The following is a 25,719-nucleotide window of genomic DNA, read 5'->3' on the forward strand; positions in this document are numbered from 1 at the left end:
TTGATGTTTTTAGGGTCACAACTCGAACAAGTCCATCACTTCCTGGATAAGTCTCCTTGATAACTCCGGTCTTCCAGTGAAGAGGTGAGGTGTTATCTTCTTTGATGAGGACCAAATCTCCCGGCTGCAAATTCTTAGATGTTTCCGTCCACTTCTGGCGTTGCTGTAATGTATGTAGATACTCTCTGGACCAGCATCTCCATACCCTCTGGACCATCTGCTGCACCCGCTGCCATCTGGTTAGCCTGTGGAGAGCTACATCACAAAGATCAGGTTCGGGTAATGAGGTTAAGGCACCTCCTGTAAGGAAATGTCCAGGAGTAAGGAAGGAAAGGTCAGATGGATCATCTGATAGTGGGCATAGTGGACGTGAATTCAAACAAGCTTCTATCTGAGTTAAAACCGTAAGCATTTCTTCAAAGGTTAAAGATGCTACGCCAACTACTCGTCTTAGATGATATTTAATTGATTTTACTCCAGCTTCCCATAATCCTCCTTGGTGTGGTGAATTTGGCGGATTGAAATGCCATTGGCATCCTTCTTGGCTCAAGAAATCAGTAATTCTTCTTCCTCGCTCTTCTTCGGTAAGTAGTTTCTTAAGCTCTCGCTCAGCACCAACAAAATTTGACCCGTTGTCGCTGTAGATGTGGTTGCATTTTCCTCTTCTGGCTATAAATCTCCTTAATGCAGCAATAAATGCTGCTGTGGTCATGTCACTAACCAATTCAATATGAATAGCCTTGGTTGCAAGACAGATGAATATAGCAATGTAAGCCTTCGTCTGCACCTTGCTTCTCGAGTTGCCTAGCTTGACGTAGATTGGTCCAGCAATCAACTCCAGAGCTGGAAAATGGTCGACTTGGTTGAATTCTAGATGTTGGTAAGCTGCCCATAAGCTGATGAGCTGTGGTTGACTTCAACTTAAAGCATTTTATACAGGAGTGTATCACTGCCTTGACTGCTGGCCTAATCCTTTGTATCCAAAAGGTTTCTCTAAGTGAAGCTATCATCAGCTGAGGTCCTGCGTGTAGTAGTCTCTGGTGCTCATATTCAATTAGCAATTTTGTGATATGATGCTTTGGTGGAAGTATCATTGGATGTTTAGAATTGTATGGTAATGCTGCAGCGTGCAATCTCCCTCCTACTCTCAATATGTCTTCACCATCTAGAAAAGGATGTAGCTGCTTGAGTTTACTCTTACCATCTACGACGCTGTTTTCCCTTAATGAAGTCATATCAGATGAATATGATTCAACTTGTGCAATTCTGACAAGTTTTCTTGTTGCTGCCTTCAACTCATGCGGGGTCAGTGATGCAGAGGAATGCTGTTTTTTCCGTTGACAATTGGAAATAAATCGTAGCAAGTAGGCTGTTACCCTCTGTAATTTGGTAAAGGTTGAATAATTATGAATGAATAGACTTTCAACCTTGCATGCATTTAAACTAATGATTGCATTTCTCTCATCGGGAATACCATCAAAGCAATCTTCCTTATGTCCTTGCGGCCAATTACTTGGATCTTGTTTAAGCCAATCTGGACCCGCCCACCATAAGGAACACTCACGAAGCATTTCCGCTGATATTCCGCGGGAAATAAGATCAGCAGGATTGTCTCGAGATGGTACATGCTTCCAGTCTTGAGGATTTGTACTGCTCTGTATCTCAGCCACTCGGTTGGCAACAAATGTTTTCCATTTCGTCGGACATCCAGACACCCATGCCAAGGTTACTGTTGAATCTGTCCATAGATGTACGCTGTCAATTTTATGAATGAGCGTTTTCTGCAGTTTCTTCATTAATCTTGATAGTAGCAAGACTCCACATAGTTCCAATCTTGGGAGAGTTATTTGTTTAATGGGCGCTACCCTTGACTTTGAGCACAACAAATGCACTGTGTGTTCATTGTTTTGATTGGTAGATCGGATGTAAATACATGCCCCATAAGCTCTCTCAGAAGCATCTGAGAATCCATGTAATTCAATCGATCTTATTTGACCTCTTGTTAGCACGAAACGATTAATCATAATGTCATTCATTGCTGGGATCTGTTTACATAGAGAAAACCATTCTTGTAATAGTTGACATGGTAATCTTTCATCCCAATTATATTTGCACTGCCACAGTTTCTGCATGAATATTTTGAAGGTTATGGTGATTGGACTCACTAATCCTAATGGATCAAATGTTGATGATATTACAGAGAGGATTTTTCTTTTCGTGCAATATGAATCCAAAACTGGCAATAGAGGTTTGTGGATTGAATTCACAATAACAAACTGATCAGATTTAGGTAGCCATTTCAAACCTAGTGTTTTCACCATCTGACTATCATCATCTGACAACGAATGGTTTAGCTCTTTTAATTGCGTTGGGATGGCTTCCAACACCTTGCTGTCATTACTACACCATTTTCTGAGTTGAAATCCTCCTAGTTCTAATAATTCTTGTAGTTCCCTTTGTAGTTTGATTGCACTTTCTGGAGTATCTGATCCAGTTAAACCGTCGTCCACGTAAAAATCTCTTGTCAAGATCTCTGCTGCTTCGGGATAGTTTTCTCGTTCTCTCATTGCTAATTCCTGCAAACATCTCACTGCCAGGAATGGCGCTGCTGCTGTGCCGTATGTTACTGTAGTGAGTTTGTACTCCCGTAGATCCTCATTTGGATCTTTCCGCCACAGGACCCTTTGTAGTCCTTGGTCTTCAGGATGCATCAGTATCTGACGATACATCTTTGATATGTCAGTTGTCAAGGCGACTGGATGAAACCTAAATCTCATGGTGATAGACCATAGATCCTGTTGAATTGTGGGTCCAACAAGTAGCATATCATTTAATGATTTACCATTGGTTGTAAGAGTAGATGCATCAAAGACGACTCGTAGTCTTGTTGTAGAGCTTACTTCCTTGAACACCGGGTGATGTGGAAGGTAGTATTTGACTCCTCCTTCTTCAGTACTCAATATCATATGTCCAAGCTCTTCATATTCTTTCATGAAGTTTGTATAGTCCTTCTTCAAGGCAATATTCCTTTCCAATCTCCTTTCAATTTGGTGAAATCTCAGCAGTGCCGTCTCTCGAGAGTCTCCTAGATTTTCAATGCCGTTTTTTGTAGGTAGTCTTACAATAAAGCGGCCATTGTCATCTCGTACTGTATGAGTTGTGAAATGTTGTTCACAAAGTTGTTCCTCCTTAGAATGAACTGGTTGTTCCATTTCTTCGATGTCCCACCACCTACGTAGCTGTTGTTCCAGCGTGGAATCACTTCTTGCAAGCAAGGTTAGTTGTTGAGTCAGATTTACTTGGTCTGTATCTGTTTTATACTCTCCACTTAATATCCAACCCAATTTTGTATTTTGAAGAACTGGGTATGGTCCAGGTCTGGTCCTTTGCTCTGGCAACAGTAACTTACAAAACAGTTCTGCTCCAATTAGGATGTTGATTTTTTGTGGTTCATTAAATCTTGGGTCAGCTAGTTGAATATTTCTTGGCAAACCTAGATTCTTGCAAGAGATAAGTGTTGTTGGTAAATTGCCTGTAATTTTTGGAAGTACAGCACAATTCAATTTAGCAGTGAAATCAGTCGTTATTGATTTGATTTCTATGTCCACAGTGTGAGTGGTTGATGACGTGATGCTATTGAATCCTTGTAGTGGGATATGCTTTCTTTTCTTTTGTGCTCCTAAAAGTTGTGCACAATGTTCAGTAATGAAATGTGTTTGTGAGCCACTGTCAAGTAAAGCTCGACAATTGACCCACCGTCCAGTCTTGTCTCTGACTTTGATGACAGCTGTGCTTAGTAATACTTGCGATATTGATTTTCTTCTCATTGTGTGATAACTCAGCTGAGGCTGTACTGACGCACGGGTTTCTTGATCCTGACTTGTTCCTGTCTGTTCTGAATTGACTCTTGGTGACTCGACGTGGTGTGGCTTGTCTTGGTGCAACAAGGTGTGGTGATGTCGATTACATTTGAAGCATGAGCGTTTCGATTTACACTCCATTGCATAATGATTCCCTCTTAAGCAGTTGTTGCACAATTTATGCTGCTTGATTATTCCAATTCGTCTTTGAACATTCATTGAAATAAATTCATTGCATCTGAATAAGGCATGCAATCCTTTACACACTACACATGCAGGGGTGGTGTTTACATAACTTTGCTTAAAGTTCTTGTGATTCATGTTTTGTTTAAACCTATCCTCCGTTTCACTACTATTTGGTTTTTCAGCCTGTACTAACTGCAGAGTTTGACATTTTCCCTCCAGAAATTGTTTCAAATCTTCTAAACTGGGAAAATCATGGTTATCGAACCTCGATTCGAACTCCATTTTTGTATTTTTGTCCAACCTTTCCATAATCATTTGTGAAATCAGCAAGTCCTCCAATGGAATGGGTAGATCCATTGCTTCCAATGCATTTTTATTGCTAACCACTTGATTAATTAAGTGTCTAATTTCTGGTTCCGAATTCTTATGAGCACTTGGTAACGTGAGTAGTGCTCTGACATGCTGCATTGCAATTAATCTTTTGTTGTTGTATCGTTCACAGATGATTTCATATGCTACCTTGAAGTTAGCTGATGTTACAGGTAGATTTTGAATTAGCTCTTTTGGTTGACCCTTTAGCACAGATAGTAAATAATGGAACTTCTGTACCTCAGAAAGTAGTTGATTATTCACAACTAGACTTTCAAATGTATCCCTGAATTGATTCCAGCTTGCTAACTCTCCGTTGAAGTTAGGCAGTGTTATGCGTGGCAATTTTATGTTATTCATATCTGGCGTCTCACTTTGATTGGATTGGCTCGATCGCTCAGATTTATTAGAAGATTCATGTTTCACTATTGGCTGGGAATTAATTATTGTCATTATATTCCCTTCGACTTCAAAATAAATGCGTTCAAAATCTTCTCTGTCCGCGCCATGGTCTTCCTCATCCTCAATTTCTAAGCGTAGCTGAACTTCGTCGTATTGATCCCATATTTCTCTAAGTTTGGCTTGCCTAGCATGTAAATTTGCTAGATTATCATTCACGGAGAATGAGTTGACGTAGTTGAGAGCACGTGTTAATTTTCCCTTAATCACGCCCCTTTGCTTTATTAATTTGCCCCTTGTTATTGAATCCATCATATGGGAAAATGACTAAAAAGGTTTAGGAATGGAAGGATCTGACCTTGGATGAGCCTCTGATTTGAGTGCGGCGTCACACGAACAGGGATGGGGTGTTGATTTGAGTCGGCACTCTTTCGACACGGCGCGTATCTCGTCGGCGATAGCGGAGATAGAAGGCGGCTGCGTGTTTCTTCTGCGCGGCATTCAGTCCGGGCTGGTCACTTCCCCTCGCGGCCAGCTGCTTGGGTTGATAAGGGGAGCTAAAGGCTCGATTCTTACGACGCAGTTGCGTGTGCGTAATTTTTCAAGAAGAATCCGGCCCGAAGGACCAAAATGTTTGGGTATTGAATTATAGTGGACTGTATTAATTTAAATGCTGGTTTGTTATCAGGATTCTTTTAATGAAATTACACTAGTAAGAAGAGCACAAAGTGAACTAAATGATCTTGAAAGGATTGGGAACTGTCCCACACGTCCACCCGAGACGAATGCGCGAGGCTGACTGACCACGAGACTGACTCCCTTGGCCGGCCGGAGTGAGCGCATGGATACAAACAAAAGAAATAGTTCCTCAACACTAATAAAACATTAATATGCACTTTCAGATTACAATTCATTATATTATGTTTAAGAAATATTTAATAAAATATATAAATACACTTTTACTCAGATAATTTTGATGCGTAATCTCCTGTGGCTTGGTGGGATTTGTTTAATTTATAATACGAAGAAATTCCTCGAAATATCGCCTGAATATTTTTATTTCAAGTATTTTATACCATCATTTGTAAGAAGTATTGTGAAAACGCCGAGAATAAGTAATTTATTTCTAACGCGTCATTTTAATCAGATACCTATAACCATGGATATCTTACCAAATACAGATAATAGTGAGGTATCCAATTGTGATTAAAATCGGCCATGTTAATTTATTTGAGTTAATGAGTGTCAGAAGCTTGGCAATTCTTAGTGAAGGGCTCTTAATGCTGTTATTTTAGCGTAGTGCGTGTTTCTTTCCTCTCCGATGTCGTTCCCTCCATTTTCTCTTCACTCCTCTTCCACTTCGCTTTCACGCAAGCATGCCACCCGGTCATTTTCTCGCCCTCCCCTCATTTTCACAGCAAGTGACCGTAATTTCCAATTACTCGCCGTATTTTCCTCTTGAGCAGATAAGAGCTTGCCACCATCAAATCTTGTTACCTTAAAAATACCTCAACGCACCAAAACATGGTAGGTGTACGTGAATTAAGACGTAGTGTATACTATGAACAAAGGTAGGTTTTTTTTATGAATTTTGCGTAGGATTACTTCCGGGCAATGCCTTTGGAAGTTTGAAATTATAGAAATTAGTTACCAGTTACTGTTAACTGACATCATATGAAGGATTAATTTTCAAATAAGAATAATTGATTGAGCGTTGAGTCAATCTTATTTGAAGTGAGTATACTTTGGTTACTGGAATTAAATCCCTTAATATATGCTGACTGAGAAGCCAACTGTGCCAATCTAGGTAGAATGGGAAATAATTTATCAGGCTTAGTTTCACCGAGCCTCAGGGTCAGCCTAGTATGACCTCTACGTGACTCCTTCGTTGTCTATTCACACGTGCTTGTTGATTATGGAGCTAAATTTTATTGGCTAATACGAAAGCTCTTCATCAATTAATAAAACCATATGCACTCTCTTTGCTAGTATTACAGATGTGCAACGTAATATTTTGATTAGAAATGTACCTTTCGCTCAATGTTTTCTTTGGACCACATTGCTCCACATTACCAGAATAAGATAGCGAATAAACATAACTAATTGATGGTATCCATATGATCAGAATACGCGCAGATAATCAAATCTAACACAAAATTTACCACTTGACTTTCCGGGGCAATTGAATGAACGAAGTAAATTTTTAAGGAATTAACCCAGATTATGCAGTTAGTTTGACGTTTTTGGAGAAAAGCGAGGAATATAGAAATTTTATGCCAACAAAAAGGTACTTTTTTATCTATTTTTACGTATCGTCTCAAATAATTTTTCACGCAAATTTTTGGATGTCGTAAGGCAGCCTATATTGTGTGTGTAAACATTCTGTGGAGACTCGTATACAGTTATCTGGGAATTATTGTTGATTTTAATATTAATAAGTTTTTGTAAATATGTTATATAAGAAATGATATTCTTATACACTAGTTGGGCTAAGATAGTAGGTAAAAGTTAGATATTTTGAAGCCATGCTAATTAGCTCATTAGATTAGTACAAGTCAACTGATTCGAGGTTATGAGTGATGGTAAATGTGACAAATATAAGGGTTAGTATTTATTGCATCGCTCTATGGACCACTGGAAGTTCATATTATTGCTTCTTACAGGAGATTTCCTAAAAAAGCTGCTCGGCATCGCTTAGAATCGTTTCATTGTTCATACCTTGAACAAAAGGCGTGCCGTATTGTACTCGAATGTATTTCTGCTGTAGTTCCTCTCCATCGAAGTTAACTAACGAAAGGGAAAGAAAGGGAAACCAACCCATTAGCGTGATGGGAACCCCGCCTTGTATCCTCTCACTGTAAGCCCCAGGGGACCAAGCGGTTTTCTGACCTTTTAATGGTGTGCCTCGCTGCGATCATGCTGTGCTATCATGGATTTCTGCCGGCCACAGCTCCGGCGCAAAATTCAGCCCGTTTCCGTCCCCTTCTTTTGTTATTTGTGCACCCTGTCAACATTGTTCGCCATTCACCATCCTTGAATGCGCAGGGCCGGCTGAATGGGGTTTTCAAAAGGTACTCGTGGACTCGTTCTCAGAATACCGGTTCGTGTCGTGTCCAAGTTGGGTGTTCAGTAAGTTCTTTTGTGACGTGACTTGATTCAACCCCCTGCGAGTTAGTTATGAAGAAATCAGGACTACTCGTGACCTTTGCTATTGAAGTGCCGCGAGATTGGTCTGCCCCCCAGTGCAGAAAATATTTTCTTTTTTGCTTGTTAGGCAGCTGTTAAATTTTCACGAGTGAGGAATGAGAGGTCGTTATATCTGCCATTCTTGGCATGGAATGCATCCTAAATGCATTTCATGCACTCTACCAATGCACAACGCGTAGTCATTATCTGAATCTAGGTCTCTGCAAAGGCTAGTTAGGAGTACCAAAGTACATAATGCAGCAATATACTGCCCATTAGGGATTTGTAGATTCAAAATAATTGCCGAAAGCCTAGCAGTATCGGATCGCTTTGATACGTATGCGCTGCAGTTTTACGTTAATGAATCTTCGTGCTAGTGACGATAATGAATCTTCGATCCTAGTGTGTGTGTCAAGTATGAAAACATTCCGTTCAAAAATGTTAAATGACTGAAATAATTAAAAATGTTTACGGGCGCTTCTTAATATATGTAAATTTTTGGTGTGACCTCCTTTTAAAAAAATATTTTGTAATAATTGTGGCGAAGCTGGAGTTGTCTACTTTTTTGAATTCTCAGGTCCTTCATTGATCCTCTATTAAAATATCTACGGGCCCCGCTCCTATTGATAGAGGGGCAATCCTCCTATTAGGCATAACACATTTTTGTATTATAATGTTGACAATTGTTCTATATCTTACCATGCTCAAGTATCTACGTGTCTAAGTAATTAATTGATTAATTAATTAATTAATTATTTTGAATTTACAAAGTATTTCTGGTGTTCTTAACTTTATTGTATGAAGAAATGGGAGGCATAAAAAAAAAGATCATTATCATAACGAATTGTAATAGTCTATATTTCAACTCCTAGCAGGTCTTATGTACCAAAAAAATGATAAAATGAGGTAGTACTGTGCATGAATACTCATCCATTATAATAGTTATTAACTATACGGGTAATGACCATTCGCGAATCCACATTTAAAACATACATAAATAATGCATTGATCAAGGTGGTGAGTGATAATTACTGTTTTAAATATCAAAACCAACTTTTGTAAGTGCGTGTCTAGAATATAAATACCGAGAAAAGATTCTTAACATATTGTGTATTTGGTTTATTGCATCTGTTGTGTATTTTATTGCATCTATTATACATGACTTATTTGGTGGAAACACCTTTCAGGTATTCAATTTCATATCGTGACATTTGCAAATTTCTCTTCCTCAAGGGATTAATTTTTCGAAGAGTTGGAACCAACAGCAATTTTAAAAAAAATAGGAGGAAATAAAATATTTCTCGCTAATATAATAGTCTTATTCGACGTTTAACGTCAATTTTTAAAACCTAAACGTAATGGTGGCGCGGGGTAATAGAAACTAATCTTTTATCCCAATGACAGAGAAAGAAATAGTTGAAGATGAGGTAATAAAATAGCAAATCGAAAAATGTATGTGTTTACGTTTAATTTAGGGAGTACCCAATAGACGATAAATATGGCCGACTGATGTAAAAGGAGTTGTGAACTTGGATCGGCGCAATCGGTAGATCGTTGGCGGATAGGCTGGGAACAGCTAGGGTATACAAGTTCGTGTTATCGATGGAATAGCTTATGTTGGCGTGACTGAAGATATAATTGGTGCGAGAGAGAGTGGAGTTACTTGAGTAATATACCTTCAATTTCCAGCTCCACATGACGCTCTTTAGAATAGCCCTTAAATTGGAGAACCCTTATGATTAGGCCTTGAGATGTGGTTCCCTTTGTGTTGAAGATGGGCAAATGGCGAAGTTTGTACTCGCGCCTACTACTCTCCCTAATTACACCCTTTAAGCCTAATTGCTAGTCTGTTATGTGACGCAAACCTTAGATCTCGCAAGACTGACAACCGCATAGGATGTGGCTCATTGCTGCTCGTCTAAGAATAGTTCATCTGGGGCGTGTCGATAACTAATAGTTGCTGTCATTGATTTATTACGATTATTTTATTCATGGACTTTTTTCGCAGTTTGTTTACTAGTATTCTTGGAGAATTAACAATAAAACTACATGCAAAATATACATTAATTATTTATCTGCTCTGTGACATTTTCTGTTACTTAAGATTCGCGCAATGGATGCAATTCTTATGTGGGAAAATATTTGAAAGATTATGAAGGCTTAGAGTAGTGACCAATTGCTTAGTTTTTTACATGCCATAGGTCCTTGAAAGATCTTACAAATCAATGAATTGAAATTGTGGGAGTTAAACTTGAGGAAACGTATTTCTACTTTTATGTTGCAACCGTGGGTCTTATTTGCCAGCGTGCTTCACCGCATTAAATTTAGAATGTCAATTGTTAATATGTTATTACATTGAACTAGATCATGGCGTGCAATATGGCGATCATTTTTTCTCCACTTTTCCACCTTTTCTCCACCTTTCAGCTTTTTATGTTGCCCACACATGAAAGCTGACTTGTGGTTGAACCGACTTCGTAAAGTTATTGTTAGCAAAATAGAAATGTTCTATGGAAAATTTGAATACAACTAAAACCTTGTTCCCTTTCTTTTAGTTTAATTTGTTTTTTTTCCTGGTTCATCTCGGCTTACGGCTCCATTATTATTTCATAAATTACATTTGATTAAACGGTGTATCCTAAATCTATGTACTATTGGATTTGCGCAGATAATTGCGATCATGTGATGACATTTTTTTTTCGTTAAGCCACGGCAACGTGCTAGAACAAAACGAGTGAAATTTTGATTGGGTCCACTCAGGAATTGAGTGAGTAAATATTTTAATGCAAATAAATTTTAATATGGGTTTTAAAATCACTTTATGAAATCAAAATAAAACTTATCATGGCAATCTATAGAACAGTATAATTAAATTGAACGAGGGTAAGTGACGCATGTGACACCTATAATAACATTGGAATCTGCCCGTCGAAAGCTTTAACATAGCTCAACTGCTATTGGTGTATTATTTATAATTTTTTATGATATTTCATGGAGTATAGGTCAATGTAAACCAAGTTATTGCCAGAGTTTCGATTTATTTAAAATCATCCTCAGGGCTATGAAAGAGAAAACATGAACAATATAAAATACAAAGATGACAACGATATACAATATTTTTACATAAAAATGTTACGATCGCGTTTTTTATGTCAAAAATTTTTGTGTATTCTATTCTGTTCTTATGTATATATGTGTATACTTTAAATTATATTACTGTATAAAAAACGCGATCGTAACATTTTTATGTAAAAATATTGTATATCGTTGTCATCTTTGTATTTTATATTGTTCATGTTTTCTCTTTCATAGCCCTAAGGCTGATTTTAAATAAATCGAAACGTTGGCTATAACTTGGTTTATATTGACCTATACTCCATGAAATATCATAAAAAGTTATTAAACAATGTCAAGAATAGAAGAGGAAAATTATTAATTATTTATAATAAAACACAATTGGTCATTTCCACACTGAAATTCAAAACTCAACTACCGACCATGGTTTCAACATATTATGTAATTTTCTAGGTAAAAATGTCTTTAAAATGACATAATATGTTGAAACTATGGTAGATAGTTCAGTTTTGAATTACAGTGTGGAGATTACCGTTTGTGTTTTTATCATGGATATATCGAACTTCCACCATATCAAGGCTGAAACGATTTTATACGTATTAGTGCAGTTGATAACTTCTTCTACCGTTGGCATGTTCAGATTCATTATTAGCGCTGAAATTTTAAGGTCAACCTTGGAATTTTCTGTACTGCATTATGTACTGTATTATTGATAATTATCCAGCTATCTCTTTTAGAGTCCCTTTGATTCAGGATAGGTGATTTCTCTGTTCAGATCAATATTCTTTAAATTATTATAAGGCATTCATGAGGAGATTCAAATAGATACCTCCACTGCACAAACGCTCAAAAACTGCCCACCGAATCAAATCCGCTCATCTAGGCGCCCAAAAATACGAATCTGCTCAGCTGACAGTAGCAGGAGCATAAACGCTCACCTCCGCAGCTTGGGGAAATGACGCTGAGCGCTTATACTCCGGCTACGGCCAGCTGAGCGCATTCGTATTGTTGGGCTAATAGATGAGAGGCTTGGGATCGGTGGGTAATTTTTGAGCATTTGTGCAGTGGAGGTATCGAAATGACGAAATGAAGATTTTAAAAATATCTCTGTTATGTTAACCCATTATAACCGAATGTCGCTTTTAATCAACATCAAAAACGTATAAATTTTCTCCACTATTCAGGATATTATTAACTACGCATTATTTTGTGGAGTAAATTGTAATGACGAAATATTTAGCTGCCACGGTAATGATGATTGAGAGCAAAATTTTCAAGTTTTTAAATTTATTTATTTTAAGATTTATCCCAGAAGCAGCTCTGGGTTAGAAAGGGTTAATGAGATTCAACGACATGTTCATTCAGGTCAATCTATTGAAATTTCGGGGTAAAAATGATTCCTGGAAGGTCTTGTTATGATGGTTCGGCTTATTTTTCCGAAAGCAATAATGTTAATTAAACTGCGGTGCAAAATGAATGTTTGGCTCTAGATTTTATTGGGAAAATTTCAGTGTTACGTTGTTTTATTTTATTTCCTCACTTTACAGCAATATGGTCTTCCAGGAATGAGGGTATTATTATAACAAATCAATTGGCCGCTGCTTTTTAAAATTAATTAGGTAAGTGCAGTTCGTGAATTCCGATATATATGGACTCATTCAAAATTTTAAATTACTTTTTAAAAATAGACATGTTGGGATTACTGGGTAATGGAATACTCGCCCATTTGAATAACACCTTCATTAACTCTGAAGTTATTGCTGAATTTTCACGTAACGCAACAAAAATGTCCCGAGTCTTGACTTGATTTTTTTATACTATCAATAAAATAGATTAATTGGTGGTTTAAAAATATGAGTGTGAGGCAAAGGCTTCAAAGATCATACCAGCGCCAATTCACCGACAAAAAAATTGAAAATTTTTTCTGAAAGCAATAATATAAATTCAATTGCGATGAATAATGACTATTTGACTCCGCCTTTTTCGGATATTTTCAATGTTACATTGTTTTATTTTATTTCTTCTCTTTACAGCTTGCTTTATGCTTAATTATCAATGGAAATCAGTAAACGGGGGTGAAGTTAAGATTTGCATTCGTGATATGTGGTGATGGAATTTTAGTTTTTGAAAAATATTTATTACTAGGTCTCCATTAATGTTGTCACCTTCAGAACATCCCTCATTACGTGTTAGCCAGCACTTCTTCCAACACTCGAAACACTTCTCAGACTCGATCTTTAGGATAGATTTTAGTTCTGTCAGCGATTTATTTTAATGCTTGTTCCATCTATGCTTGAAAACCTACGACGGCCCTGTAAGGCTCTCTTTATTTATGGAAATAGGAAAAAGTCGCTAGGAGCCATGTCTGGCGGATATGGAGCCTGGGGAAATGTTACTGTATTGTTTTTCATCAAAAATTCACGAACAAGCAATTAAGTGTGACCCAAAATTTGCCGAGATCATTAAAACACGTTTAACCTTCGCGGCTGCCTCAGACAAAGTAAACGATGAATACAACTGAAAATGTTATCATGTATACCAACATAATAAAAATGACCTTCGGAATCTCTAAACTCTTGTGAAGTTTAAAAATTTAGATCCCATTTTTTTCTGAACACAACTAGTAATCTTAATGCTACCTAATTAAATTGGCAAAGATTTCAAATATTTGTGTATCCATCACATTGGTATGATCGAAAAAAAGTGATTGTAAACGACTTCCCTCAGATGAGTTTATAATGCAATTAGAAGTATTTTTTTATATTTTCTGCTCCGAAAAATTGAAGCGATTCTCCATCAACTGAGGATTTATATCCAGAAAAAGTAAGGTATTATCTATTACTATAAGTGCTTGGTTTGTTCATTTTATCAAATGGTGCTTTTAATTTCCTGGCCGTCTTTTATATGGGGAAAACCTCTTTGTCACTAAGGGAACCGAATTCGAAGTTATCTTTGTTTGAGCGACGACTCAAATGCTTCGCTGATTTCCACAAATTAAGCCGTAGTGCCGAAAGGCAGTCATGATCCATATGAACATAAAAGTACGTGCTGAAAGTTTATTTTCCTTTGTAACTTGAGCGGGAGGCTCGTTGAACGCAAATAAATCCACGTCTCTTTATTGCGCCTCAAAAATCGCATTCGTCGCTGAAAAGCTCTGAACTCATGTTTCCTAAATGTTTTACCTCATCTTTTGTGAAGTAAGCTCAGACGTCTTTATCCCTCACTGATAGAATGGAGACTATAAAAACTGTGATATCCTCTCCAGAATAATGCAAAAAATGCTAATATTTGCTCGTGTAGTAGCTTATGGTGGTTGCGATCTGGAAAAAAATCCTTACATAATAATAATCATACATATGAAGTGGTTTTGTGCATCCAGAATCAGTTTTTCATTCCAATTATTTACTAATCATGAACGATTAGTTGTCACTTGTGTTAATATTTTACGATTTGGATGATGGCGTTCTTTATGCTTTTTGTTGGATTATTATTCAGCAAAACATAAAATTTTATGGTACAATACAGTACGTCTCATGTGAAAATATCGTGAATGTTGACTAATTTAGGAGCATACTAGCTTTGAAAATCTTTTTGCTAAAAATAACCGAGAATGCTCTGCTAAAGAGGAAACTCAACAATGCAGGTGGCGTTATGCCCTTCGGCCACTGGAGATGTCTTGCACTGGAGCGTGAATTTTGTCTTGGATAGCCTCCAGCTACAGAGCTTCGGTCAATATAGTGAAAAAAGGTTGCCGTCTGCTGATGCTGACACAATGAGGTCAAGACTGAGGACCTTGCCGCTGTAATTTCCCTTCAAATACATCACTTCCCTAATGCACGCATATGCTAACGTGAAAAAATTCATATCATCCTTGGATTCTTTTAAGCTTTAAGACCAATTTGCATTTCACAATTTCTCCTTCGTTTATTTATCACTCGGAAGTTATTCTCTTTGATGAAATCGATAGTTTCTGCTGAGACATTTTCCGTCGTGTCTGACTATGCATATGTATAGTTTACAGAGTGCCGAGGCACTGTTTCAGAAACATATTTAATAAAGAAGATTTTGATATTTTTACTATGCTTCTTATTTTCAATTCTATTTTCTCTTTCTCTGAAAATCAGAAATAAGATTAAATGCTATTTATGACCAGATTTTTCTCTTATTTCGTGCGCATTTTGATACATTTAGAAGGCATTCGAACATTTTCCGATATGGCGTGCAGACGAATACTTTGATTTTCCATTGATTTTTAGCGTTTCTAGGTCGATTTCAAAGATAAATTTCTCGACCATCGGTGCTTTTAAGCAGTATTTTAGCTGAAAATAACCAACCTTCGATTCGAAGGATACATATCTTAAAGTTATAAATAACGCACTTTTGTCATGATTTCTTGGTGTTTATTTCTTCGGCCGGAGGAAAAAACTTAAATAATTTTGACTAAGCTTAGGCTCAGGTAGCAGTGTGACGTTAAATTAATAAATTCATTGCGTCAATTTATGCAACGATGACCATGAAAGATGAATATTAAGTTATTGCTGAGGTGAATTTTAAACTTAAAGAATTATCAATATAGTCTAGTAAGCTTAATTATTTTTTCGTGCTTGTGGAGTGGAATATTATCTCTGTACTATAATTTTATTTAATTTGCTATAATCTGAAATAGTCAGTCACTTTCCTATAATATTTTCAATATATTTTTTCATATTTTGTATCCCAATACTCGATCACGTATCTCATACATTCATGACCTTAATATATTCGCTATCGACCATAATACAATCCAATTCCGTAACTTGTTTAGGCAGTTTGCTGATAGATATCATATATTAAATTTTGATTTCGCCAAAATTTAAATTTCACCAAAAGCTTACTTTAGCTCAATATTCCATGATCATTTTGATTCAATTCTCTCTCTTATATTATTTATGTTTCCCCTCTCTTTGTACATGGTCCGTTTTAATTTATTGATGCTGCTACCCTTATTTTCCGTCGAATACTTCCTCGATTTGTGAACGGTTGAATGATTAGTCTTAGGTTCTAATTAATTTAGCTATTAATTTCCATAGAGAATTAGTCTAATTAATTAATTATATTTAAAAAAATAAATAATGATAATTTGTCCGAAAACTTAGTGGTATTTTAACGGCGATTGTAATCGAAATACTGTGAGCTCAATGACAGACTAAGTTTAATTAAAATTAATGCGGTCGGTAGCAGTTCAATGTGAATATATTTGATTAATTAAAATAGGCCTTATATCTTTTCTTTGAGTAATTAATGATTAATATGGTAATTTGATGATAATTCCATTATTATATTTGCGGATCGATTTCAGCGGTATTATCATCAACTTGCCCTGGTTCTAGTCAGTGACATTAAATGAGTAGACCGAATTTTAGATTGGAAAATTAAGCAAATAAGATAATTTTCGGGAATTCCACCCAGAGTTTAACTTTATTGGTCCTTTGCGAATCTGGCCATTACGATTTCTAATTGGGCAGCCAATGAGAAAAATCAGTCGGGGGACAAGTTAGCTCCGTGGAATTAATGACGAGGCTTCCTGCCTGGCTAATCCAATTTCCGTTAAAGGGTTTCATCGAGGCCATCTGCTTGTTTTTTTATAGGCGGGCTTTACGGGGGAAGAAAAGGGCGGCTCTGATTGGGGCATTGGTCTTGAAAGCCACCTAACACGCTTGTCATTGGAAAAAAATCATTCGGCTCAGAATTTTGCAATCTGGTAGCTAATCATTGGAAGGTTACACAAGGAAATTAGTCTTAGTAGTTTTTTTTCCCGGGTGCATTGTAAAGAATTATCAAAATGTATAGGTTCACTTAGGGAGAGATGTCGCACATTTTTAAAAATGACCATATTTTATTCTATTTTGCTTTTTCTATTAAACTAAGAAGTAAATATGGTGACTGATCTTGTTTCTGACGTACGCACAAAAATACATACTTATATCATTCTTCTCTTAGCCGTAAATATTATTTTTGTTAAACATTACCTCGCGGCTTCTATCCAGTATGTTGCGGGTGACATGCCGCACCCATTAAGGTGATACGCCGCATATTATTAAAACCGACTAAAACTAATCTGTATTCTGCAGCTCCGTTAAGAAAGAAAAATTGCCGGGTAATTGAAGTTTGGAGGAAAATCAAATGTGCGACTACTTTTGGTACGCATTTACTATTTTCTAACTAATAGTACCTGTCTACGATTTTAGTGCAACTGAAATGCAGGTTGTAAAAATAGAGCTATGTTTATGTTATTATATTATAAATATATACATGTAAAAACAAAGAAATTTAACTAACATGGGCTGTATTTATCCAATGTTTATTGAAAAATACAAGTTGAACCGAAGAAATTCAGTTAACAGAGACTTAATTTAAGAGTTGTTTTTTAGAATTTCAAAATTAAATTGAAAAATAAGTCAAGGCAACTAATTTAAGTTATACCTTGTTTAAGTCAAAACTTGTTGTTGCCTCCAAACTTAGCATAGTATTGTTCAAAATTGGCGCAAAAATAATTAAATACCACCTAACACAAAAACAATTTTCAGTATAAGTATACACCCTAAAACAGTTATTACTTGGCTAAAAACGTGTTACAATTCATTTGAAATCATTTTTCATTCCCTGCGGCGTTACCACGCATGAGAGAAATGCGGCATGTGTACCAAAGTTTAGTGCGGCGTCTCTCCCTTTCTCTACGGATGAGACGCAGCACCTTGTGGCTCTACGGCCTTTAGGGCCAACATTTCGTAGCTAGACTGAAAACATTCCGAAGAGAACCTACCGTCGCCACAAACCTCAAAAATTCGTAATATAGCAGTAGTTCAAAGTGCGATACGAATGTAGTGCAAGGCGACAAAAAATTTGTTGGAAAATTACCAGATCTATCTCAGTATTTACGCTTGAAAATCTGTAAAACCTATGAAAAACAAACGGGACATCTTCACTTATTCTCTAGCATCTACTCCGTCTCTGCATTTGGCATTTGCCCGCAATGTGTCCGGAAACGCCGTAACTAAGGGGGGTGCGCAGTCTATCCCGTATGCGGCGGCTCTCCATGAATTACCCTATCATGTTTTTTTATGGAAATGAGGACTAACGTTTTTATGTTCTCTTCGGACGTGCCTTTATGTTACGAACTCTGGATTTTATCTGATTCTCATAATTTTCCAGCATTTCAAACTTTCCATATACTTAAAAGTTAGACAGTTGTCATTACCGCATGAACGCAGGTTACGCTGAGTTTTTTTGTACTTAGTTAGGTTTACCTAGTTCATAAATAGCGAAGTAATAGATTGTGGCACCTTAAACCATATAGTTTTAGGTGCAATTTTCTTTTTTCATTTAATTTAGTAGGCTGGAGAAACGAAGTATATGTCATTTTCATGAAATTTACAAAAACTGACCCAGTACTTGTACATCTACTCCCTGAATGGCGGCAAAAATAGGCTATCTTTAATTGAAATGTTATATGATAATCTGCATTTTTACATAGGGTCTTAAGGCAGTACTTGCCTAGGCATTAGTTTGGTGTTAATTACTATTAGAAAATATGTATTTATCATTTTGGCAATAAGTATTACACTGTTCGTTAAAATATATGAATCACAGTAAATATATTATTTAGGGACATCGCTTTTTGGGTCATTAGGAAATGAAAACTGTAATTGAAGTCAAATCTCGTTAGTCACATGAAAATGGAGCAAATCTCGGCTCAAAAAAGCTGGAAAAAGAATACCTAGAAAATATAAGGAATATTTTATAAAAATTCCTAGTGCCTTAAATTTGCTTTTTAAATACATAGATTTCTTGTAAGATGGCAGATGGCATGTAAGTGGCACGCATGGAAAGTATTTGTTTTGGATCGCGCAGTCGCGAACCTACCTCCTTCAAGGGTTTCAGAGCCACTCAGCCGTGAACAAATACCCTTGAAGAAAAAAATATCCTGAAATTCTTTTAATCCTTTCTCCTGAGCTCCCTTCTCCTCGAAGTTCCAGCGGTAATGGACGTCCAAGGGGGACATTAAGGAAAGGTATGGAATTTGATTCGGCTCTAGTCCCCCTTTTTTGTTCTCCCTTTCCTCTTTATTGGAACTGCGGCGTGAAAAAGGAGGCGTGGTTGGGCGCACGTGTTTCTCGACGTGGAAGATGGGTAGGGTTGGTTGTAGTGGGACGGGGGAACCGGAATGAGGGTGAAGGGGTATATCTCCCACCACCTGTTGGCACTCCGTCCGCTCCGGACCGTTGTGATCTTGGCGCCAGGATCGGCGCCAGTCTGCGGCGCCACGGCCGTTACTGCGTCTTTCCGGGGGATGACTTTTTTTTCGTCAGGATTTCGTCTCCAATACCGACTTCGATCTCTTGAAATTTCTACTGCTCCTATTCATCAATAGTAGGGTTGAAGTTCTGGACGCTTTTCAGAAAGCTCGCCTGGGTCGGAAACTTTGCCGTTTGGGTCCCTACTTCATGTAAGATTCTAATCTTATCGTTCGCGTAGGCTCCAAGTGAGGATGTAGTGACAGAATTTATTTAATGTTTTACGCTACCTACTATATTTTAGGCACCCACTAGGGAGAGGTAAAAAAACCTTTACTCCTTTTAACTGTTTGTGAACGTTTCGTGTATGATGACAAGTTAGCTAATTCTTTCGCTTATTTTTTTTCCTTCTCTGAAAATGGAATAATGTAATAGTTACTGTCATAATACTTTTGTGAGTCTTGTATGAATTTTTGGGTTACAAAACATCATGAGAAATGAAACTACTCAGTCTGGTAAAAACGATCAGCATGCGAGGCCATTTACTACTGTCGGAATAAAATTGGTGTAGTATATTTTTACGCCTCTATATTCTCCGTCCACTAGCTAGTTTTCTAAATTCGCTAATGCTATTCTCCTTGAATCATGATAATTACCAAATTTACTAGAAACGATTGAATTGAGGGTTAGCAATTTCTTTCGGAATTTAATGGAATTATAAAAAAACGCAAATTTTCTCTAACATTTGCGACCATGAATGGTAAAAATTTCTGGATGTTTTTTCCAGGAAAGGTATTAGTTATTTAAATTCAAACGGAATTAAATCCATTTCATATAAATAATGTTTCAATCGTTTGTTTTATCATTTTTTTTTCATTTTACGGTCAAATTACTGTTTAACCGAACTTCAGTGTCTGGGGAAAGTAAAATTTCTAGTTACCGTTTCGTCCACTGTGTGTAATGCTACTGCATGTCTGATTTTAAACGCATTATATCGCGGTGTTTTCCACAGATTAATAAAGCTGCCCGTGCAGTGTTCTTAAGGTTCTTCTCTTTTATTATTTAAAGATGACAATTAATGGAATCTCGGATGAGCAAATTAATATATAGTAATGTGAATATGCAGAAAGTGCTTGAAAATATTCAGCGTATTTCCTCAAATCATTTATGAGCTGTGGGCAATCAGAAGTGATTCCTGGTAAATTTTATTGCCAGATATGAAGAATTTTCCTATCCCTTTTCAGTAGAACCGTAGGGAAAATAATTTTCCTCCGCAACAGGAAGTGAATGGAAGTTATTTATTTCTTTTTTAATTTATCCTAATTACCCCCGAAAATAGCACAGGGAGGCCTTTACATCAGGAGTTTTAACAATCAACAATAGGCGATCACATACATTCGTGTCCTGGAAGGGGCAACCTGTCCAGGCGGGACTCGAACCCGCGACCTTCGGTAGGTAGGCGAGGAATTATCCTCACCATCATCGATTTGAGAATGCTCAACAATAACGGCTTTTGAAAAAGGTATTCTCATTTATAACTTGTGCTGATTCCTAGTATATGACAGATATTCACTTAGCCCTTCCATAGCTACCACTATGTCCAATCAAGTGATGAATTTATTGTATCTAACTGTTCCTGGTTTTTTTCCCGTCGTACAATGGGAGCGAAGACTTCTCGTGTTTCACACTGAGTAAGATTTTGAAAATCTTCTTCCAACGTTTCAATGAGCGCCTTGTCCACATCCCTCAGGGATTCAGAAATCAAAATTAGATTCCTGAGTTCCAAGACTATGGGCGCTTTGTTCATCGAAATGCTGGAAGGAGATATGGAAAATATTACCCGCTGTGAATCCCGATAAATATTAATTTCCATTGCATCGTTTCCCTCGTGTTGTCTTCCCTAATTCTGTTCTTGATAAACCGTTTTTCTTACTGTCTACTCCAGGGGTGTCAAACTTATTCACCTTGGCGGGCCACATTAGCCAACTCATACAGCTTGAGGGCCACATATGTATTTCAGGACCAATAACAGGAGAATTTTATAGATTAGGAGGTCAAGATGATAAAATGTAGTCAATTTGTGAAAGAGAGCATTTTCGGAGAAGAAGAAATTCATGTGGATAATATGGATGAAGTGCCAGTAAGTTTTGATCTTCCAACTGCAGGAGCTGTAAATCTTAAAGGAGCATAGGAAGTGTCGATTGCGATTGTGGAAGTCATGGTGCCGCGGGCCGCGTGTTTGACACCCCTGGTCTACTCTATTATTATCCATCCCATGCCTTCATGATGGATTTTCCCCATATGAATTTGCGCATGCCCATGTGTCTGGCATGCTAATGTCACAACATAGTCCTGGGTAACGATTCGCTTGGCGTTTACAGCCCTGCGGTGGTGGTCGCAATCGCGCTGATTCCTGCCGAGGGGGCGGAGAATCAGTCCTTGCCGCGTGGGCGTATCGGAGGCGTTGGTTGACGATCACGTAGCGGAAGTTGCCCGGGCCCGATGCGGAAAGAGACGTTCGCATTCTTTGCTCCGGTCTGTCGTCGCTGAAGCTTCCACTTGTAGTCCTCCCAAGATTCGGTGGAAGACATGTCACTACCACTGCCTCTCAGGAGCACAAATATATATTTTTGTCAAAGGCCTTATCTCTTTCTATCTCCCACTGAAATCCCTTTGCAAGACGTGGGATCCACTGTGATGGAAAATTCTTGGCGAAAATGGAAGATCTTGGCTTCAGGATAGCGTTCCGCTCTTTTTGGTGGGATTATTTCGAAATGCGACGGATGTATCCGGACGATATACCGACCTGAATAAAAGAATTTCTGTCGGTTCAAATGAACCTCTTTCGCGCGTTCCAGTACGGAGAATCGAAATTTCCAGTATTCACTTTACTTGTATTGTACATCATTTTCCAAGATTTTCACGATAGAAAAGAGAAAAATACGAAAATATCCACGGGGAGACAGGAAAAAAGCATATTGAGCTATTAAGAGTTCTAAAAATAGATGGGGATATAAATTGAATGTAAAATATAGAGAGTACCGCTCCACCTATCTTGACAGTGAGCCACTGGGATGGAAACTGGTACAATTCATTTTTTTCATGGGTATTCAAATGCAATCCTGGCGGAAAATATATTACCGCGTCGACAAACATTCCGCACAAATTGAAATCTAAAATCCACCAATTTTTTTCAATTTACGTACCTATAAATCGAAGGAAATTGGAATATTTCTCATAACCCAGTGTCTCTCTTATTACATCTTAATGGAAATTAGAATTTTTTCTGTTTTTCCTTCTTAAATGCTTTTATGATACGAAAATTGTGTGCGTCCAGAATTACAGTGCATCCAGTAATGTAATTTAATTATGTAGTATCCATAATTTGCTTTCTCCCACTCAAAATTACAGATACAAAATTGTTTCAGAGACGGAGAAATGAGAAAATGTCTCGAGGGTTCTTTTTAATAATTACCTAAATACTTTTAAGTCAAAATCAGCAATAAGTTTTTTAAATCCATTTCCATCGAAGCACTTTTTATTTAATAATTGCGTCGCAGAGTCGCCCTTCCTCTAGCGGCCATCATTAGCGGGGAGTAACCGTCTTCCGCACGGTTGCTGCGATTTGGAAGTGACTGCGCGAGTTTGCGGTCTTAGTTCACGGTGCAGTGGAAAGGTGATAAATGGGGCGTCATCCGCCAACGAACGGTGGCTCACATCATCTCGACAAACAAGTGATTACAGGAAGTGCATGGCGTGTTGTGTAGGATGTGTGTCCCAGGTGCAATAGTCGCCTTCCAATAGTCCGTCGATTCTGAGGGTAAATATTTTGGACGCGTCAACATCAGTCCTATTACGCAACGAAAATGTTACCCGTTTCGTTCGCTTCAAGATTATGGTCCTTGTGTTGACGACTCTCATAATTGAAGCTAATATTTGCGACGATACAAAAAAGTCTATCGCTGAAGCTGAGTGGCGTACTAAGTCGGTTATTTCCCGAATCATAGGAACTTTGTATCGTGTTTTTTGACTTCATTGTGTCATGAAAAATAGTATTACTTCCCAGCGAGTAATTAGCGCTTAATTGAATGTAATTGGTGAGCTCAGAAGCAAAATATTTGCTAAATGTCCGTAGAAATGCTTAAATATCATCTCCAAACAGCTACGGCCGTCGAAAAAATTGATGTTTACTCCGTCTTTTTGAGTATCCAATATTGATTCGAAATTTATGGTGAACAAAAATTCATAAAATATTAGTGGTAAATATCCATTACTCTTGATCTATATAGTTATGATGAGAGATCTCTATAGGTTTTTGAATCGTGTCCAGTTATCTGATTGTGACATTCTAAAATGTATCGTGAAAGGAATTCTTGGTGGAAATGCAATGAACAAGGATGTTTTGCATGAGAAAAGTATATGAATAAATTTTTTTGCCCCAGAGAGAGCTATCTGTAGATAGATCAGGTTTATAGCGGGTCGATTATTATTCCCAAGTGACGTTACCATGGTGGAGTTTCATTGATATTCTCGCTACAAGGTTTATAAAAAGAAAACAACCCACTAGGAGCTAGCGGCTGCTCGTGAATACCGCGATAGTGCAGCAATAGACCCTATTGACTGCGAAAATGGATGTCTTAAGACTTGAGATCTTCTGCAAAACCTCTCACTACCATTTTCATTTTTATTGTCAGTTTTTACATGGATTTGAATGATATTAATAAGAAATGTTCTTTATTTAAGGTGCAAACTTTCCTTTTTTCTTTTATTCGGAATTAATGTTCACTAGAGGAGGAAGGCCATGGAAAATCCTTTGTTCTTAGGATTTGAACCAAGACAAGTTGAGTGTAGGTAAAAAAAAATTCTCAGAGCTATTAAATAATCGATTATCGTCTAAGTTATTGTCATTGCTTCGCAGAATGCTACCTCCTCTCTCATCCATGCTTGGTGGCTAGTAACGCTTAATTTACATCTCAATCTCATTTACCTCAACCTTATTCTGTTACCTGGAAAGTCTGCTATTGATGTCGTCGAGGAAAGGAGAGACCAGTGTCTGGAAAAAGAAGGATGTGAAAAATCCGTCAGACTTAAGATTTGAGCGAAGGACAGGTGAGATTAAACATGAATATATGCGATGTGTCGTTAAAACAGTCTGTTATCATTTATATTATTTTAAATGCATCGCAGCGTCATCCTTTCTCTCCCAGCCGTGCTTGATGAAAAGTAGCGACGGCTTTTTGTGGACTAACTTTGAAATAAATCTCTTCCCGGGAGTGTCAGCAATTAAAGTCGTCGGGAAAAAGAGAGACAAGTCGTATAAAAGAAGAAGAACTAAGAAAATCCGTCGAAGTTGGTATTTTAGTGTTGGAAATTTGATCTTAAATTAGCAAAAATTATTTACAGCATCGTGTAAACACTCATTTTTAATCTATGTTTTTTTTCAATTTGTCGCAGCGTCCTTTCTCCACTCTTGATATTTCTCTGGGAGATTTTAATTTCAAGTTTTACTTTAAATGTGATTAGGCTACTTTATCAGTACTGCATCGAAGATAACAGATTCAAAATTTGTGGAAATTAGTCAACGAAGTAAAAATAGATACTCATCATTTATTGAAATTTTCGTAAAAATGACGTACTTTTCGTTTATATAACTGTCGGTCCCAATGACGGCGGGGTTAAGTCGTTGCCTGGCGATCCTAGGGTCACGGGTTCCTCTCCCAATTGCGGTCGGCGGAAGGTCAACGTTTACGATACGTACTTACGTCAGCGATGCTTACAGTAAAGCCATCCTTGTCTGTGGAGCGCGAGCATGTGCCATAGACTTGAACGACGAAGACATACTTTTTTATGTCATTTGTAAAATATTCCTAATTCAAACAATTCATGGGCACGTAATTGAATAGGTTGTTTTTAGAGTAATATATTTACCAAATGTCTTTAAAAATTACAACATATCCCTATACAGCAACGACTGTCGAATATACTTATAATGCTCACTTAGTCTTTTTGAGCGTACAATAATGCATCCGAACTTTATGGTGAGCGTAACATCATATCATTGAATTGTTTTACGTTTATCAATCTTGCTAGCAGAAAAGTCGTTCTCGCGTGACAGAAGGTTGAGGATATACTCTTCGTTTCGTTGGCACTTACCTTCCTCCTCCACGACGCCTCGGCGGTAATTGCCGACGCTTTGCAAGTCGCCCGCGAGGTGGCGACGCCGCCGCCGTCGGCTCTGGAGGCCCCTGCTATTAATCTCTTGCCCAGATGATTGTTACCGCGAGTCGCCGTCCGGCCCTGGTCCATGCGGTGGGTGGGTGTCGCCGATCGGAGGCGAGACTGACCGTCGCCGTTGTTACCACAGATTTGAC

At 37.6% G+C, this 25,719-nt stretch overlaps 2 protein-coding genes across 3 annotated transcripts in view; both read right to left on the minus strand.

The window, feature by feature from the left end:
* Positions 1–25,719, minus strand: part of LOC124163508 — a 58,637-nt gene extending 32,918 nt beyond the window's left edge. Inside the window, exons 1-2 of one of the 2 annotated variants that reach the window (XM_046540462.1) lie at positions 25,502–25,719; positions 24,355–24,401 (exon numbers count right to left, since the gene is read on the minus strand). The gene's annotated coding sequence lies outside the window, so the exon portion shown is untranslated. The remainder of the gene's footprint in view (positions 1–24,354; positions 24,402–25,501) is intronic. The other variant, XM_046540461.1, reaches the window with a different exon arrangement.
* LOC124164464 lies at positions 135–25,654 on the minus strand. The gene is made up of 6 exons (XM_046541791.1): positions 25,502–25,654; positions 24,355–24,401; positions 2,306–4,098; positions 1,565–1,738; positions 722–843; positions 135–245 (listed from the first exon to the last, which is right to left on the minus strand). The coding sequence occupies exons 1-6, from the start codon at positions 25,652–25,654 to the stop codon at positions 135–137; spliced, it is 2,400 nt and encodes a 799-aa protein (XP_046397747.1).

Source organism: Ischnura elegans, chromosome 8, assembly GCF_921293095.1.
Source record: "Ischnura elegans chromosome 8, ioIscEleg1.1, whole genome shotgun sequence".
Lineage (NCBI taxonomy): Eukaryota > Metazoa > Arthropoda > Insecta > Odonata > Coenagrionidae > Ischnura > Ischnura elegans.

Bases quoted from the DNA above. Each gene is read 5' to 3' on its own strand.
- LOC124164464 (XM_046541791.1), bottom strand. From the start codon at position 25,654: ATGGACCAGGGCCGGACGGCGACTCGCGGTAACAATCATCTGGGCAAG. The intron at 24,402-25,501 runs GTAAGTGCCAAC...TTCTTTTTCCAG, and splicing joins AGGCGTCGTGGAGGAGGAAG to ACACTGGTCTCTCCTTTCCT. The intron at 1,739-2,305 runs GTTTGAAATGGC...ATCTATGGACAG, and splicing joins TCAGATGGTGAAAACACTAG to ATTCAACAGTAACCTTGGCA.